Source organism: Podarcis cretensis, assembly GCF_951804945.1.
Source record: "Podarcis cretensis genome assembly, chromosome: 16".
NCBI classification, from domain to species: Eukaryota; Metazoa; Chordata; class Lepidosauria; order Squamata; family Lacertidae; genus Podarcis; species Podarcis cretensis.
The window spans coordinates 125,799-142,168 of record NC_137186.1 but is presented as its reverse complement, the minus strand read 5'-3'; the positions used below and the strand labels follow the sequence as shown (position 1 = coordinate 142,168).

At 52.9% G+C, this 16,370-nt stretch overlaps 1 protein-coding gene across 3 annotated transcripts in view; it reads left to right on the top strand.

Annotated features, from left to right (window-relative positions):
* The window catches only part of INSRR (insulin receptor related receptor), a 45,474-nt gene that overhangs the window by 27,756 nt on the left and 1,348 nt on the right, over nt 1–16,370 (top strand). For 2 of the 3 annotated variants that reach the window (XM_079957492.1, XM_079957494.1), the window contains exons 5-21: nt 4,405–4,549; nt 4,626–4,840; nt 5,606–5,732; nt 6,257–6,495; nt 6,949–7,116; nt 7,207–7,396; nt 8,058–8,099; nt 8,675–8,976; nt 9,772–9,908; nt 10,586–10,751; nt 12,887–12,998; nt 13,338–13,408; nt 13,867–14,096; nt 14,624–14,734; nt 15,157–15,316; nt 15,582–15,711; nt 16,153–16,287. In XM_079957492.1, the coding sequence (XP_079813618.1) occupies nt 4,405–4,549; nt 4,626–4,840; nt 5,606–5,732; nt 6,257–6,495; nt 6,949–7,116; nt 7,207–7,396; nt 8,058–8,099; nt 8,675–8,976; nt 9,772–9,908; nt 10,586–10,751; nt 12,887–12,998; nt 13,338–13,408; nt 13,867–14,096; nt 14,624–14,734; nt 15,157–15,316; nt 15,582–15,711; nt 16,153–16,287 (2,680 nt within the window). The remainder of the gene's footprint in view (nt 1–4,404; nt 4,550–4,625; nt 4,841–5,605; nt 5,733–6,256; nt 6,496–6,948; nt 7,117–7,206; nt 7,397–8,057; nt 8,100–8,674; nt 8,977–9,771; nt 9,909–10,585; nt 10,752–12,886; nt 12,999–13,337; nt 13,409–13,866; nt 14,097–14,623; nt 14,735–15,156; nt 15,317–15,581; nt 15,712–16,152; nt 16,288–16,370) is intronic. The other variant, XM_079957493.1, reaches the window with a different exon arrangement.

The window sequence follows — 16,370 nt, the reverse complement described above, 5'->3', positions numbered from 1 at the left end:
ACCACCATGTTCATCCCCCTGGGGGCCTTTGAATATTTAGTTATGCCATTTGGATTACAGTCAGGCTCTGCCTGTTTTCAAAGCTTCATGCACCATGTGCTGGGTCCCCTGCTGTACAAGAACTGCGTAGCATTTCTGGACGACGTCCTGATCTATTCGGACAATGAAAAACAGCATGTCCAGGACGTCAGGGAAGTGCTGAAAAGGCTACGAGAGCACCAACTGTGGGTCAAGCTGGAAAAGTGCCAGTTTCACGCCAAGGAAGTGGAATTTCTGGGATACAGGTTGTCAGACAGAGGCCTAGCCATGGACCCCGGCAAGGTGCAGGCAGTGCTGGAATGGAAGGCTCCCAAAACCCGGAAGGATGTGCAGAGGTTCCTTGGGTTCAGCAACTTCTACCGGAAGTTCATCAAGAACTTCGCCCACTTAACCGCACCCATCACGGATTGTCTCAGTAGCAAAAAGAAGTTCGTCTGGACGGAAGGGGCCCAACGTGCCTTCCAGGGGCTAAAGCAGGCGTTCGCCTCGGAGGAACAGCTCCTGCACGTGGATCTGCAGAAACCAATGAGGCTAGAGACCGACGCGTCGGACAGAGCGATAGGAGCGGTGTTGCTCCAGCCGGGACCGGCCCAAGACACATGGAGGCCGTGCGCCTTCTTCTCAAGGAAGCTGAACGAATCGGAACAGAACTACACGGTGTATGATCATGAACTGTTAGCTATCTATGCCACGTTTCGCCAGTGGAGACATCTCCTGATAGGGGCTCAGCACAAGATCCAGGTTTGCACTGACCACAAGAACTTGGAATACTGGAGGACAGCGCGAGTGCTCAACCAGCGACAGATTCGGTGGGCACAGGAGTTCTCCAAGTTCTTCTTTGAGATCAAGTACGTGCCAGGGCAAGAGAACGTGAGAGCAGACGCGCTTTCACGGAAACCGGAGTACACGGAAGGAGGAAGACCACCAGATGCTCGACATGTGTTCCCTGAGGAACGATGGGTTTGTGGGGGGTGTTGGTTGGGAAACGAGAACTAACCGAGTTGATTCGCCAGGATGAATTTGCCCAAACCAGAATCAGGGAACTAAGGGAAAATGGGAGAGACTGGGGGGACTTCGAGGTAAGGGAAGGGTTACTGTATTACAAGGGAGCAATGTATGTGCCCGGGGGGGCCTTACGGGAAAGGGTGCTCCGACAACTTCACGACAACCCTACAGCGGGACACTTTGGGCAACACAAGACCATGTTACTGGTCACTAGGGAGTTTTGGTGGCCGAAGGTGAGAGAAGATGTACGAGAGTATGTACGAGGGTGTGACCGCTGCCAAAGAGCCAAGGGGGAGCGGGCAGCCCCGGCAGGGTTACTAGAACCCTTGCCCACGCCGGGGAGACCCTGGGAGGTGGTATCAATAGATTTCATGACAGATTTGCCCAAATCCAGAGGTAAGACAGCAGTCATGGTAGTAGTAGATCTGCTAACCAAGATGTGCCATTTTATAGCATGCTCTCATGCGGTGACAGCCGAGGAAACCGCACAACTGTTTGTTACTCACATCTTCAGGTTGCATGGAGCTCCTTCAAGGGTTATCTCTGATCGAGGGAAACAATTTACCTCGAGGTTCTGGAGGAAGTTTATGAGCTTATTGCAGGTGGAAGTGGGATTCTCGACGGCGAGGCACCCGGAAACTAACGGGCAGGCAGAGAGGGCGAACAGCATATTGCAGCAATATCTCCGTTGTTACGTCAACGAGAGGCAGAACGACTGGGTAGATAAGCTAGCACTGGCCGAGTTTGCGTATAACAATGCGGAGCATGTGTCCACGGGGATGAGCCCATTCTTGGCTAATTATGGGTGTCACCCCAGGGCCTTTCCCGGGAGGGGGGAGGAAGAGTGGAGCGTGCCCGCCGCAGAGCAGTTCGTGGAAGAAATGGAAGCACTGCACCAGCAGCTTAAGATGAATCTGGAAAGAGCCAAGGAAGAGTACAAGAGGCAAGTGGATAAACGTCGCCGGGAAGGGGAGACCATTAGGGTGGGGGACCGGGTGTGGTTATCCACTCAAGGATTGCCCTTCAAGGGTGGGTGTAAGAAACTCCGGCCGAAGCGGCTGGGGCCTTTCGAGGTGATACACCAAGTCAACCCGGTGGCATTCAGGCTCAAGTTGCCAGACAACATGAAAATCCACCCGGTATTTCATAGGTCACTGCTCTCGCCGTACCGAGGGGAGCGGAGAGTCCGGGAGGTAGGAGGAGAAGGGCTCAGACACCCACCACTGGAAGAGAAGGAACACCACCAGCAGATAATGGAGATCCTGGATTCGCGGTGGCGGGGGCAGCAGGTGGAATACCTAGTAGCGTGGGAGGGGGAGCCCGAGTCAGAAAACACGTGGGTTCCAGAAGGGGAAATAGATGGTGGGTATCTAGTGGAAGAGTTCCACAACAGGTATCCGAGGAAGCCCAAACCTCTGGAGAGATTCTGGGAGGAGCAATTTGCCACCACCGATGATGAGGGGGAGGATTTTGTGGGTTTTCCAGCGTTGCCAGAGGAAGGAGGGGAGTCGTCAGGAGAGGAGGAATCAGATTGGGAAGCCCCTCCCATCAGAAACCGGGGCGGGTGGGAAGCGGGGTTTGAGTCCTCGGACGATGACGACAGCTCCTTTCGAGGGTTCCCTGCATCGTCGGCTGAAGATGGGGACAAGGTCACGTCACCGGGTCAGGCCGGGGGTGGAGGGGGTCCTGGGGGGGGAGGTGGATGTCAGGGAACTGACATCAGAGCGAAAAGCGGAGGCAGGGCTCCAGAGCGATGCCGGAGAGGGAACCAGTCGGGGGGAAGGAATTCAGCGTGACACCAATAGAGAGGAGATGGAGGAATCGGTGTCAGGGCTCCAAGACCCTTCAACCGAAACCAGCGGAGAGAGCGCTGGCACGCCCTTGCCATCCCCTTACTTGCGCAGACGCATTCCGCGCAGGGAACATAGGCGGAGACTTGGGGTCAAGCAGCTTTTATGCTGGAAGAGATTCAAGAAACGCCCACTGGCAGATTCTGCAAGTGACTAACAGGTCACGGAGGGCGAGCTCTAACCCTGAACATGTTTGAGCAAACCATCTAATCGAAGTGGAGGCAGTTTACGCACGAGTAACCACACTATACCATTACATAAACAATATGCTAAAGGTGTTTAAACATAAGGAGGAAAGATCGGAGACATAATAGAAGTGATTTTAATAATTAGAAATGAGTTTCGAAAGAGGGTAAGGATTTGCTGTATCTGATTGGACAAAGAGGAACACAAAAAAGGTTGGCGTGAGGAAGTTAAGAAAGAAAGTTTTGTAAACATGAATTTAAAAATTGGAGTTTTTATTTTTAATTTTTTCTTGATGTATATCTGTGACTGTTTCTGCTGGTCTGTATTTTTCTGATGTTTCTTCTTTTTCTGTAAAAATAAATAATTTTTTTTTTTTTTTAAAAAGGAAAATTTAAAGTCTATATAGGGAAATTTTGTAAAATTTAATGAGTGATAGAAAAATCTTGGAATGGAATTTTTTTTGGCCTTAGTGGAAATGTTTTAAAGGGTTAAGTGTAAATAGGTATATTAGATTTAATGGGGAATAAGATTAAAAATATTTTAAGATAAAGGATTTGCTGAGATAACGTATAGAAGTGGAATACAAGGAGGGAGGTGAGAGGAGGTCAACAAAACAAGGGAATGAAAGATAGACTATGGTAAAGGTATGATGTGTGTTAAATTGTTTTTGTTTTGTTTTGTATAGTTTATGGTGTTTAGATGTTAAGGTTGTGTTTTGTATTGTCTATATTGCATTGTTTCTTTTTTCTTTTTCTTTCTTTTTTTTTGTAAGCCTTAAAAGTAATAAATATCATTTTTTTAAAAAAAGAAAAAATTCTCAGGGACGATTCACACCCCGGCCAGCACCTCTTTAATCTTCTACCCTCGGGCAGGAGATAAAGTATAATCAGTCATGCCAACAGGCTAAAAAACAGTTTCTATCCATGGGCTGTTAGGCTGCTGAATGGAAAATAATATAGTGCAACTGACTTTTGGGGTTGGTGTGTTGTGCAACAAGCACAGAGTGCAATGAGAATGAGTGTTGGGGGGGGAGGAGGCTCAGTTAATTTCATTGTATACAGGTTGTACATTGAAAATAAAGGTATTATTATTATTGTTATTATTGTTATTATTGTTATTATTGTTATTATTGTTATTATTATTATTATTATTATTAATCATGCCAGTTAGGAAGCAACCTCCCCTTTTTTGGGACAGGTTTTTAAAAGAGTAAAAGAAATGTGTGTTGAAAAGCATAAAGTGCTTGAAGAAAGAACACAGCACAGCACCAGGCAATCATTTCAAACATGCAAAAAGCCTAAAAGCTGCTTCTCCCTTCCTACAGATAACCTGGCCTCCGCCCTGCAGGGCAGCCTAGGCCTGATTGAGACCATCACAGGCTTCCTGAAGATCAAGCATTCCTTTGCCCTCATCTCTTTATCCTTCTTCAAGAACCTCAAGCTCATCCGAGGGGACTCCATGGTGGACGGGTGAGTCATGGGCAAGGGCACGGCTGCCCCCCCGGCAGGGCAGGCTGTAAAACACCCGACTCCATTTTGCCTCCAGGAACTACACGCTCTACGTGCTGGACAACCAGAACCTCCAGCAGCTCTGGGACTGGAGCCACCACAGCCTCTCCATCCCCGTCGGCAAGATGTACTTTGCCTTCAACCCCAGGCTCTGCCTGTCAGAGATTTACCGCATGGAGGAGATCACAGGGACAAAGGGCAGACAAAACAAAGCAGAGATCAATCCCCGGACCAATGGCGACCGAGCCTCCTGTGAGTTGCTCTGGGGGGCAGAGGGCTTGGGGGGCACAGCATCGAGGGACCCTGGTGGGCACCTCGTAGGCAGAAATGAGGGTAGCAGTGGCAATCGGAGATGGAGAGGGGGGTTGCCCCACAAGGAAGTTGGGGTGCCTTCCCAAACTGGTGCCCCCAGCTGTTGTTCCTCTTGTCCCCCAGTCGCTTCAACAGCCAGTACAGCCAAGGGTCAGGGGAGATGATGAGGTGAACTTGAGTCTAGCAACATCTGGCGGGGGGGGGACCAAGTTGGAGAAAGGCTGGACTTGTGGTTGGTTGGTCCTTTTGGCTTCACTGCTTAAAACTGGCCACTACCAGAGCTCATGGAGCCTGGCTTTTTCGTTCATTGGTCTGTCTCCCATTTCAGAGGGGCAGCAGCCCTGTTCATCTGCTGCATCAAAAAGGCAAGAGACATTCAAACTGTTAAATCTTTAGGGTGCCGCAGTCGAAACCTGCAACCCCAATAGCAGCAGCAGCTGTCATCCCAACCCCTCCCCCCGACCAACTTTTATTCCAGGTCTTTTCTTCCAGAACATTTTCAGTGAAAACAGGGTTTGGGATTTTTGTCATTTGCACAGCTAGAAATGAAAGAGACATTTTGACCTTTGCCCAAGAAATTTTCCAGCTCTTTGCCAGTTCCACTGTTGCTCCCTGAAGCCACTTGTGTTCCTCCCCCACTCCTCGCCCCTGCCAGTTTTCAAGACTCCTTCCAGGTTTTAACCCGCCCCTCCCCCCCCATTTCAGGCAAGACCCAAATCCTGCGCTTTGTGTCCAACACCACTGAGTCAGATCGCATCTTCCTCAAGTGGGAGCGCTACCGGCCCCCAGAGTACCACGACCGCCTGAGCTTCATCATCTACTACAAGGAATCGTAAGTCCTTGGGGAGCCTCAGGTGTGTGTGGGGGGGGCGGGGGGGGGGAATTTGCTCTTTTCTGCTGCTGCTGCTGCTGCAGGGGACACCCAGCACACCTGAAGGGGAAGATACCAAATCCGCCCCTTCTGGAACCGTATGCAAGCCAAGACACAGTTTGCAGTGAAACTTGAATGTGTTCTGAAAAGCACAGGCTAGGAGGGTGCAGTGTGCATAAAAATAAATATATTATTGAAAAGTCCAAAGGAAATGCCTTATATTGGGAACCTTGCTTTGCAAGAATGTGTGTATTAGGAAAACCTTATTACAAATATATATCCACAAACTGATGTGGAAATGTGGAGAACTGAATTGAAGGTGGGAAAAGTGGGAAGCCAAAATGGACCTCTTTGCTCATCCTTCTTGGTCTGCCAAGTGCCTGGCAGTTGGAGAGCCAGTGGAGGTGGCAGGAGGGGAGCCAAGCTGCCTTCCCTCCCGGCTGCTCCTGCAGGCCTGACCGTCCCTTGGGTGCCTCATCCCCCAGGCCCTTCCAGAACGTGACGGAATACATTGGGCAGGACGCCTGCGGTGCCAACAGCTGGAACGTGGTGGATGTGGAGCCGCCCCTGAACAACGAGCAGGAGCCGGGGGTGGTGCTTCAGAGCCTCAAGCCCTGGACCCAGTATGCCATCTTTGTGCGCGCCATCACCCTCACCACTGCCGAGGAGAGGCGCAACTACGGGGCTCAGAGTGAGGTGGTTTACATCCGTACCATGCCTGCAGGTAAGGCGGGCGGCCGGGCGGGCGGGAGGAGCAGGAGCCTGTGACCAGTGTCATCCACCCCGGGTGCCAGAGCTGCTCCTTGGACGGGGACCGGGCTCTGAGTAGAGTTGCTGGGATGCTGTGGGGGTTCTGGGCCTGCAGCAGAGGGACCCTGAAAGGAGCTCTCCCTTCTGTGGAGGCAGAAGAGGCCTAGCATGAGATGGAGGGCGGCACTGCGGCCACCTCAAAACTTTAAAGATGGCTGAGATTAGGTTAGACTGAGAGATGCAGTGACTGGCCCAGGGCCACCCAGAAAGCTTCATAGCTGAATGGGGACTTGAACCCTGGTCTCTCTCAGGTTGTAGTCTGACACTCTAGCTGCCACAACACACTGGCTCTGTATATTGGTTCTCTCTCTCCCCCTCTTTTTCTCTCTCTTTCAATTACACTGTCTGCCCTCCTGTCGATGTCCAGCTCCAACAGTTCCCCGGGACGTCATCTCCATGTCCAACTCCTCGTCCCACCTCATTGTCCGCTGGAAGCCACCCAGCCAGCCCAATGGCAACATCACCTACTACTTGGTCTTGTGGCAGCAGCTGGCTGAGGACTCTGAGCTGTTTGTCAATGACTATTGCCACAAAGGTGAGGTGGCTGGCTTGCTCCATGGCGCATGGACCTTGCGCAGCCCCCAAAGGGCCTTTGCCCACACCCTCTCTCCTCTCGCCCTGCCAGGCCTCCGCCTGCCCACCAGCAGCGCAGACACTCGCTTTGACACAGACGATGGTGAAGGCCAGGAGGATGGAGAGGAGCAGCAGTGCTGCCCGTGTCAAAGCCCTGTGGGGCAAACCCCCTTGAGGGATGAAACCGTCTCTTTCCAGAAGAAGTTTGAAAACTTCCTGCATAATTCCATCATTATCCCCAGGTGACCGGGGCTAGAGCTGTGCAGGCCAGGCTGTGGGGTTTGGGATTGTGACTCCATGGGCGGGTGGGTGGGCGGAAGTCAGGGCTGACAGCAGCAATGGTCAGCTGGCGGGAGAACCTATCAGAACTGGTGGTGGTTCTCTCTGCCGTCTTGGCACTCCAAACCTTCCACTGACTCTCAGCGCTCCTTCCCCAACTGCAGAGCAGGCATCTTGAGCCTGAAAATGTTAGGCAGGAATGGCACTGTCAACTGTTTGCAAGCCCAGCAACCCCCCCCCCAACTGGGGCTCTGGAGATTCCCGAGCCTTATTTCCACAAGTGTCCTGCAGGGCTAGTCTGAAAAAGTTTGAAAAGACTGGCATAAGTTGACTTATTCTAGGTTAGGATGGTTTTACCTATCTCTCCTGGCAATGTCTACTCTGACTGGCAGCAGCAGCAGCTCTCCAATATTGTCTGAGGCAGAGATGGGGGTGGGGAGTCCCCTCCCCAGTGACATACAACCTCAGCCTTCTCCAACCTGGATGTTTTGGGCCACCAACTCTCACCTGCTCCCACTCCTGTGGCTGTGCTCTCATCAGCTGAAATATTCACCAGAGGCAGAGGAGAAGGCTGGAGCCAGGGGGTAGTAAGCAGAGATTTTCACCTTCTTTGTCCTTTTTCAGACCCCCCTGGAAAGTCACTTCCATCAACAAGATCTCTTACAGGTAAGCTGCAGAGTGTAGCTGAAAATGAAAAGGAATGTTCACACATTTCAGGCTTTTCCTGAGGACTAGAAACATTTCTTTAAAGGGATGCCTCAAGTTTGTCCCACCATCTGGAGGCTCTCTCAAAATGCACAGACAGTGCAGACTATCAGGTTGCAATATTGGGCTGCAGAGAATGGACCCCTTTTAGGAAGAAAAGGGGGTCTCTTCCCCTCTCCCCCACCCTTGCAGGACCAGAAGTTTCCCTTCTTCCTATTGCCTGCCCTTGCCTACCAAGCCCCAGGCAACATCCCCACACTCTTAACTGTTGGAGGGATCCTGGGGAAATCAGTATCACAGGCAGAAGGACTGTGGAAACTCCTGTCCAGCTTTCTATTGTAATACGTTTGGGGGCTGGACTGAGTTTGGACCCTAACCCGACTGTGTCTGGTTTGTCCTCTATGGACTAAGGGCTGGGCGTGACACTCGTCGTCTACCTTGAGGTGTAGGGTGAACAGCATCTCCCAGCAGACAGGCCTGCCCTACCCCACACTCTGCCCCAAGGCCTCACCGCTCTGCTTCCTTTGCTGTGACAGGATCCCAAAGAGGCGCAGGGACACCTTTGCCGTAACCCCTCTTCCTGGCCATGCCTTTGCCAACACATCGTCCCCAGAGGTCCTGGGGAATGGAGTGACCCCAAACCGCACAGGGTCCAGCAGCTCCAAAACTGAGAAGGATTTCCGCATCTTTGAGGATAAAGTGGTCCGGGATCGGACGGCCATCTCTAACCTGCGCCATTTTACTGAGTATCGCATTGACATCCATGCTTGCAACCACGCTGCGCAGACTGTGGGCTGCAGCGCTGCCACCTTTGTCTTTGCCAGAACCATGCCGGAACGTAAGTGCCAGAGAGCACCCCCAGCAAGCCACATGGGGGGGGGGCATCAGCCCCAGGCAGGAGCAGAGAGCCCAGCTGCCCCTTTATGCCTATCTGCCCTGCTTTGCCTCATGGTAAGGCCAGCCCTGGTCCTGCCTCTTTGTACAACTCCCGTCCCCATCGCTAGCTGGTAAGTAGCCTGTGCAGTCCATCGTCTGAATCAACTGACTCTTCCCTACCAGAATGATCGGGGCGGCCTGTCTCAATTCATCACCTGCAGTGAAATGGGAAGGTGTCGCCCAGTGCATCTGCCCCCCCCCCCCTTGCTGCCCCTGCTGATGCCTCGATTACTGGAGTTGTGGGGCTGTGGCTTCCAGGTTCTGACGAGATCACGCAGAGGCCACACGCCAGCTTCCCAAGACTTCATTCAGCAAGGCACTCCATATCTCTGGGGTCTCAGGAATGTTGCGCAGGGCTCTCATGAGATCTTGCTGGAACTTGGAAGCTGCTGCAACCGCTTCTCTGGTGGTGACGGTGGCAGAGGCTTGTTTGTGGAGTCACACTTTGGATTCTGCCACCTGAGGCGGTTGCCGTAGTCTGCCTCATGGGTGGTCCGGCTCTGGGAATGATGCAAATGTGATCCAGGAATGAGCATTTTGCACTGTGCATTTTGCACTGTGCTCCTTCTCGCCCTGCCTGGACAAAGGGTGGAAGGAAGGGAGAGAGTGATGGGCTTCCGTCAGCCGTACTAAATCCCACACCTGACTCCACTTGAAGCCGACTCAGGAGTTCCTTTGCTTTGCTCTCTCTGCTCAGCTCAAGCAGACAACATCCCTGGCAACGTGACCTGGGAGCCAGCAGGGAAAAACCGAGTCCTCCTCAAGTGGGAGGAGCCGAAGAACCCCAACGGGCTCATCCTCAAGTACGAGATCAAGTACAGCCGGGAGAGTGAGGTGAGGAAGGGGCTGGAGGCCTAGTGGTGGCAGCAGGGCCAGGCGCTGGAACATTTATTAGCAGCAGGAGACGGAAGGTTTGAAGATTCAGGACAAGCAGGAGAGAGGAATTTGCTGCCGCACAAAGTAGTGATGGTGACTGACTTCAAAGAGGGATTAGAGCTGTTAATGGAGGATAAGGCTCTCTAATGTTACTAGGAGTCATGATGGATCAGAGGCAGTGTGCTCAGCAACACCAGCAGTGGGGATAGATGCCTTTGGGGCTGTGAGAAGGAGCAGGATTTTGGAGTAGTTGGTCCCCCTTTGGCCTGATCCAGCAGCAGTAGCATCCTGGCTCTGGTTAACTAGACCCTGCCACTTGCAGCCACTGCATCCTTGCCCCCCCCCCCCGCCAGCAGCCACAAGCCTGGGGTTTCAAACTTCCCCACCTACAGGCCTACTGTAAAGAGTGATCCACAGGCCCCTGAGGCAGTGGCGTAGCGTGGGTTGTCAGCACCCGGGGCAGGGCAAGTAATTTGCGCCCCCTAACCCGTGGATTTTAGCACTCAAGTTCGAGTGCGCCCCCCCAGATGTTGCGCCCGGTGCCGCCAGCCCCCCCTGCACCCCACGCTACGCCACTGCCCTGAGGCACCACTCACGCCTGTCTCCTCCTCGGTTTCCTTCTTCCTCTCCTGCAGAAAGTCACCTCGGTTGTCTGCGTCTCTCGCCACCGCTACACTCGGAACGGGGGCTACCTCCTCGACCTCCTCCAGCCTGGAAATTACTCTGCCAAGGTCCGGGCCACTTCACTGTCAGGGAACGGATCGTGGACCGGACTGATCAAGTTTTACATCCTGGGGCCGGGTAGGTGGTGGAGGCTGAGCGTGGGCAAGCAGTGGCGTAGTGTGGGGGGTGCAGGGGGGGCCGGCCGCACCGGGTGCAACATTTGGGGGTTAGGGTTAGGGGTAGGGTTAGGGGGCGCAAATCCACGGGTTAGGGGGCACAAATTACTTGCCTTGCCCCGGGTGCTGACAATCCACGCTACGCCACTGTGGGCAAGGCAAGCAGAAGAGAGAAGGAAGAGAATGGTTGACTTTGACTAAGCAACCCTGGCAGTTCAGGGAGGTTCATCTGGTGACACAATGGAGAAACCCTGTGATGATGTCGGGGGGGGGGGCGCAGCGGGAGGCAGGGCAAGCAAGGACACCTGGAACACTTTGTATCTCTGGTTTAACTTCTCCTGAAAATGTGGCCCCAGATGCTGGCAGGTGGGGTGTTCTGGGGAACTCCAGAAAAAAAGTTTTCCTTTAGGCCACTTTCAGGGCAACCTTGGGGGCTAATGGTGAAAGGGATCCCTTTGGGGCAAAGAGGAGACGCACACAGCTGCTTGGATGAATAAAAACAGGGGAGGGGAACCTGCTGCTGTTCCTGGGCTCCAGCCCCAGGAGACAGCAGGACCAGCTGCCTGGAAACCTGGTAGGAGCTGTAGTCCAGTCCTCACCCCCTTCCATAAATAGATGGTGGCTTTGTGGGCCTTGGTGACAAAAGGAGACTAATCAGCCCCAAAAGTGAGCATCACCCAGGAACCTAGCCTGGCACTCTATGTGGGGCTACGTAGAGTGACCTGGAAACTGCAATTAATCCAGAAGGCGGCAGCTAGACTGGTGACTGGGAGCGGCTGCTGGGACCATAAAACACCAATCCTGAAAGACCTACATTGGCTCCCAGTACGTTTCCGAGCACAATTCAAAGTGTTGGTGCTGACCTTGAAAGCCCCATATGGCCTCAAAGGCCCAGTATCCCTGAAGGAGCATCTCCACCCCCATTACTCAGCCAGACACTGAGGTCCAGAGCCGAGGGCCTTCTGGCAGTTCCCTCCCTGCGAGAAGATTACAGGGAACCAGGCAGAGGGCCTTCTTGGTGATGGCTCCCACCCTGTGGAACACCCTCCCATAATAAACAATTATCCAACTTTTAGAAGACATCTGAAGGCAGCCCTGTTTAGGGAAGTTTTCAATGTTTGATCTTTTATTGCTTTATTATTATTATTATTATTATTATTATTATTATTATTATTATTTTGGGAGCTGCCCAGAGTGGCTGGGGAAACCCAGCCAGATGAGCGGGGTATAAATAATAAATTATTATTATTACTATTATTAAGATTTTAACACTTGCTAGATCCAGGGATTAGAGTAGTCTGGCTCCCACAAACTCACAATAATACATAATTTTATTTGTATGATGCCTTTCCATAGTTCAAACCATGCTCGAGGTGGCTTACAACATGAAAAAATACAGTATTACAGAAATAATCACCAACAATAAATAAAACATTAAAAAATACACAGCCAAATTGGACAATTTCAACATAAATCATTAAAAAATCTAAAATAAAGATTTAAAAAATAAGTAACAACCCCCTTTAACACCCCCCTCCCAAAACAATATACTCCAGTCCAAGTGTCTAGAGATTAATAGATAGAAAAGGGAGCAACTGCTTTATGTCTCCAGTAATCAAGGCTGCCATTGTGCAGAAAGTGATGTGGTCTCTCTACCTCTAGGAGCGCAGAAGGGAGGATGTTTATGGGGACAATATTTCTATTCCTCAGAGGCTTAGCATGTCCCATCCACTTAATTAGGGAGCCCAAATGATGGCCAGCAGTTGTACCAAAATGCTGTGGGTCATTTAGTGCATAAATTTAGAATCCTTTTTATCACGTGGTGCCAAATGTTAGGAAAGCAGACAAAATATTGCCCCAGACCAGCAAATGGAATTCAGAGCAGCCATTGAGTGGGGTGTGTGTGTGTGTGTGAGTTGTGTACATGTCGTTTCTAAGAGCCTGAAATGGCCCAGGATTCCCCCTTAGGATATTAAAAACACACAAACAAACCCAGTTGGGGCAAGTTGTTTGATCAATGTTAAACAGTTATGTAATAATTACATGTTTCTTTCTCTGCCCCCCAAAACTTACTTCCATCATGAACCCCCTTACAAGTAGAGGAAGAGGAACCCGGAAACTTCTATGTGCTCCTGACACTGATGCCCGTTGTCTTGATGGTGGGAATCACTTGCCTGGCCGTCTTTGTTTTCTTATACAACAAGAAAAGGTAATATGGAACCGGCAGGACACTGGCGCTGTTAGAGGTGTTCCCCCCCCCCGCAACATGGAGTGGAGAATCTGTGGCCCTCCAGATGTTATGGGTCTCCATCCCCCAAGAGCCAGCCTGGCTGATGGCCAGTGTGTGTCCCTTCCAGAACCTTCTCTGGGGAAGGGTCGGCTCACACTTTCTACTGGCAGAGAAGTGTTGATTTAACTTGACATGGACCAGGTCAGCAATGATGTTGGACCAAAATCCCACAGGAGGGTCCTAAGGGGGAGGGGAACTCACCGCCACTGTGGTCCCTGCCATGCAAAGGACCTTGAGCCCTTTGTCTCTCCCTCCCAGAAGCACAGAGGGATACCCCAGTGGCACGCTGTACGCCTCAGTCAACCCTGAATACTTCAGCACCTCAAACAGTGAGTACAGCTCACCTTTCAAAGGCAGAGGCAGAGGCGGGCAGGACACCATTTTCACAGGGGCACCCTCTGTCTGTGAGGGCAAAGGTGGAGCATTGCTATGGAACTGACTGGTGCTGCTGCTGATGCCCTAAGCCTCCCCTGTCCCTAGCTGGGGGCTCTCCAGGTTTTCCTGGACTCCCGGCTTGCATCATCATCCCTGACCACGCTGGGACTGATGGGAGTTTTGGTCCAGTTCTTTTAGAGGGCAGCAGGTTGGGGAAGCAGCAGCTGTGCCCCCCCCCCCCCCCGCTCAGTGTTGCAGCAGGGCTTGTGCAGGAGGACTCCCCACCTGGTTCTACCCTTGGCCTTGCCACTCCACCACCTTCCAGGCCCCCCAGCCTTGCCTCCAGGGGGCATATGGGTGTGCCCCACACTGAGTGCTTTGTGCTTTTCCTTCGGTGCCTCTCCTTGGCTAGTGTACGTCCCGGACGAGTGGGAGGTGCCACGGGAGAAGATAACAGTGCTGCGGGAGCTGGGCCAAGGCTCCTTTGGGATGGTCTACGAAGGGCTTGCCAAGGACATTGAGCAGGAGGGAGAGAAGACCAGGGTGGCCCTGAAGACGGTCAACGAGCTGGCCACCACGCGGGAGCGCATCGAGTTCCTGAATGAGGCCTCGGTCATGAAAGCCTTCAGGTGCCACCACGTGGTAAGTGGGCCGGCCCTCCCCTTGGACAGCTGAGGAAAAGCAGCATATGGTACCAGAGCTGCTATTGTTGTGCTTTGTTCTCCTGGGGGGGACACTCTGCCTCGGGTGCCAAAATAACTTGATCAGCCTTGGGGATTATGCAACTTGATCTGTGGGTTGGTGGACAGCGTCTGCTGCAAAATACCTCAGGGCAGCCCTGCCTGGATTCCCAGAGAGGAACCGGCTAGATTTCAGCTTCCATGTGGTTGGATGACGTGGGGTGTGCCAAAGTTGGTGTTTGGGTGACCAACTGCAGCAATGCAAAGAGGGAAAGTCGTTGCCCCCGTCTTGCTCTGCTAGAGGGTTGGAGGTGATCTGCCAGGTCGTCATCCTGCCCCATTCGACTCCGCAGTGTGGGAATGCTAATACTGGCCTACTCTGTGGGGGTGGCGTTAGGGTTACTGGACCCCCCTCCTGTGTGTGCGCTGAGCACTTTGAGAGCGTCTTCTACATGCCAGCTGGCCTCTTTTCTCTCTGCTGGCTCTCAGGTCCGTCTTCTTGGCGTAGTCTCCCAGGGCCAGCCTGCTTTGGTCATCATGGAGCTGATGACGAGGGGGGACCTGAAAAGCTACCTCCGTTCCCTCAGGCCGGAAGCTGAGGTGAGTGACGTGCAGAGCCTCCCCCAGGCTTTCCTCCAGGGCTCAAGCAAAGCAGCCTGCTTGGGTGGAGAAGCAGTTGCACCTGTTTGCAGCAGAGCAACATGTCGCCAATACAGTCCAAAGCCAGAGGGTGGGGATTGCCCACATTACGCTATGGGAAGCTGAAGTTCCATTGCCCAGGGCACTGAGGGAGTTCATAAACTCCTTTCCCATCTTGGAGGATGGCGTCCAGTCTGGGGTCTCCTTGCCTGCCGGCTTTTGCCAGCTTCAAATAGTAGCTGGAAGACAAAACCAAAGAATGGAGACAGACTGAGTGCATGGCATTCTCCGGGAGTGGCTGAGGAAATTTTCCCAGAGAAGAAGTCCTGTTGGTCTCTTCCCCCCTGCCCTGGGACAGGCTATTTTGTGGTTCTTTCTCCTAGAATAACCCTGGCTTGCCTCCCCCATCGCTGAGGGACATGATCCAGATGGCTGGCGAGATCGCGGATGGCATGGCCTACCTGAACGCCAAGAAGTTTGTCCACCGGGATCTTGCTGCCCGCAACTGCATGGTGTCAGAGGACTTCACTGTGAAGATTGGGGGTGAGGCCAGGTTGGGGTTCAGGGGTGTTATCACTGTCATTCTCTACGAGTAGAGGTGGTCGTGGTTGAGGCTTGGATGCCCAGGGGGGTAGCAGTGTTTGTTTGCTGCTGCAGCAACAACCCCCTCCCCCATTTCTGGTGGCCCCGGCCTCCCTGGACCAGACCTCCTGTTGCCCCGAGGGCTCCCTGCAGCTCCAACTGCAGCTCCTCTGGCTGCCTGTCTCCCTTCCTGCCAAATTCTCTTCATCTTGGTTCTCCTCAAAAGATTTCGGCATGACCAGGGACATCTATGAGACGGACTATTACCGCAAAGGGGGGAAAGGTCTGCTGCCTGTCCGCTGGATGTCCCCGGAAGCTCTGAAGGATGGCCTCTTCAACACACACTCGGACATCTGGTGGGTGTTTGGGAGAGGAAGGGGCAGGCTTGTCCTCCAGAGCAGCAGGGGGCGGGGGCGGCAGGTTTCCAGTCCCAGGGAGTTCTGGCACACCTTGTCACCTTTCTTTACCCTTCCATGGTATTTTCACTCAAGGATAATCTGGGACTGGAAGCAGGTACTTTGAAGGATGTGTGTGACAGAGGCTGAGGGTGGCAGGTGTGGCTCCTGCTCATGGCACTCTCTAGTGAGCCACGTCTTGTTTGCTGGTCTTTGTGGGGCAGAGGGAGGAGGCGGAGGCCCTGCACTTGAGCAGCATCTTGGTTTGGACCCTTGTGTGGGGGGCCTGTCTGCTCCCTCCCACCGTAAACCTTGCCAAGACCACCTGTGCACCATGGCTGTCCTGGGCGCCTCTCCTTACCTGCGCCCTGTGGCAAGAGGCAAGGGACTCTTCTGTTGCAGGTCCTTTGGGGTGGTGCTGTGGGAAATTGCGACGCTGGCTGAGCAGCCCTACCAGGGCATGTCCAACGAGCAGGTCCTGCACTTCGTGATGGACAACGGCGTCCTGGAGAAGCCAGAGAACTGTCCCCAGAAGCTGTAAGCGCCCCAGCAGTGTCTGTCTGTCTGTCCATCCATCCAGGTAGCATCTGGGCTGTGCAAAGGCAGATGCACCTCCCTCC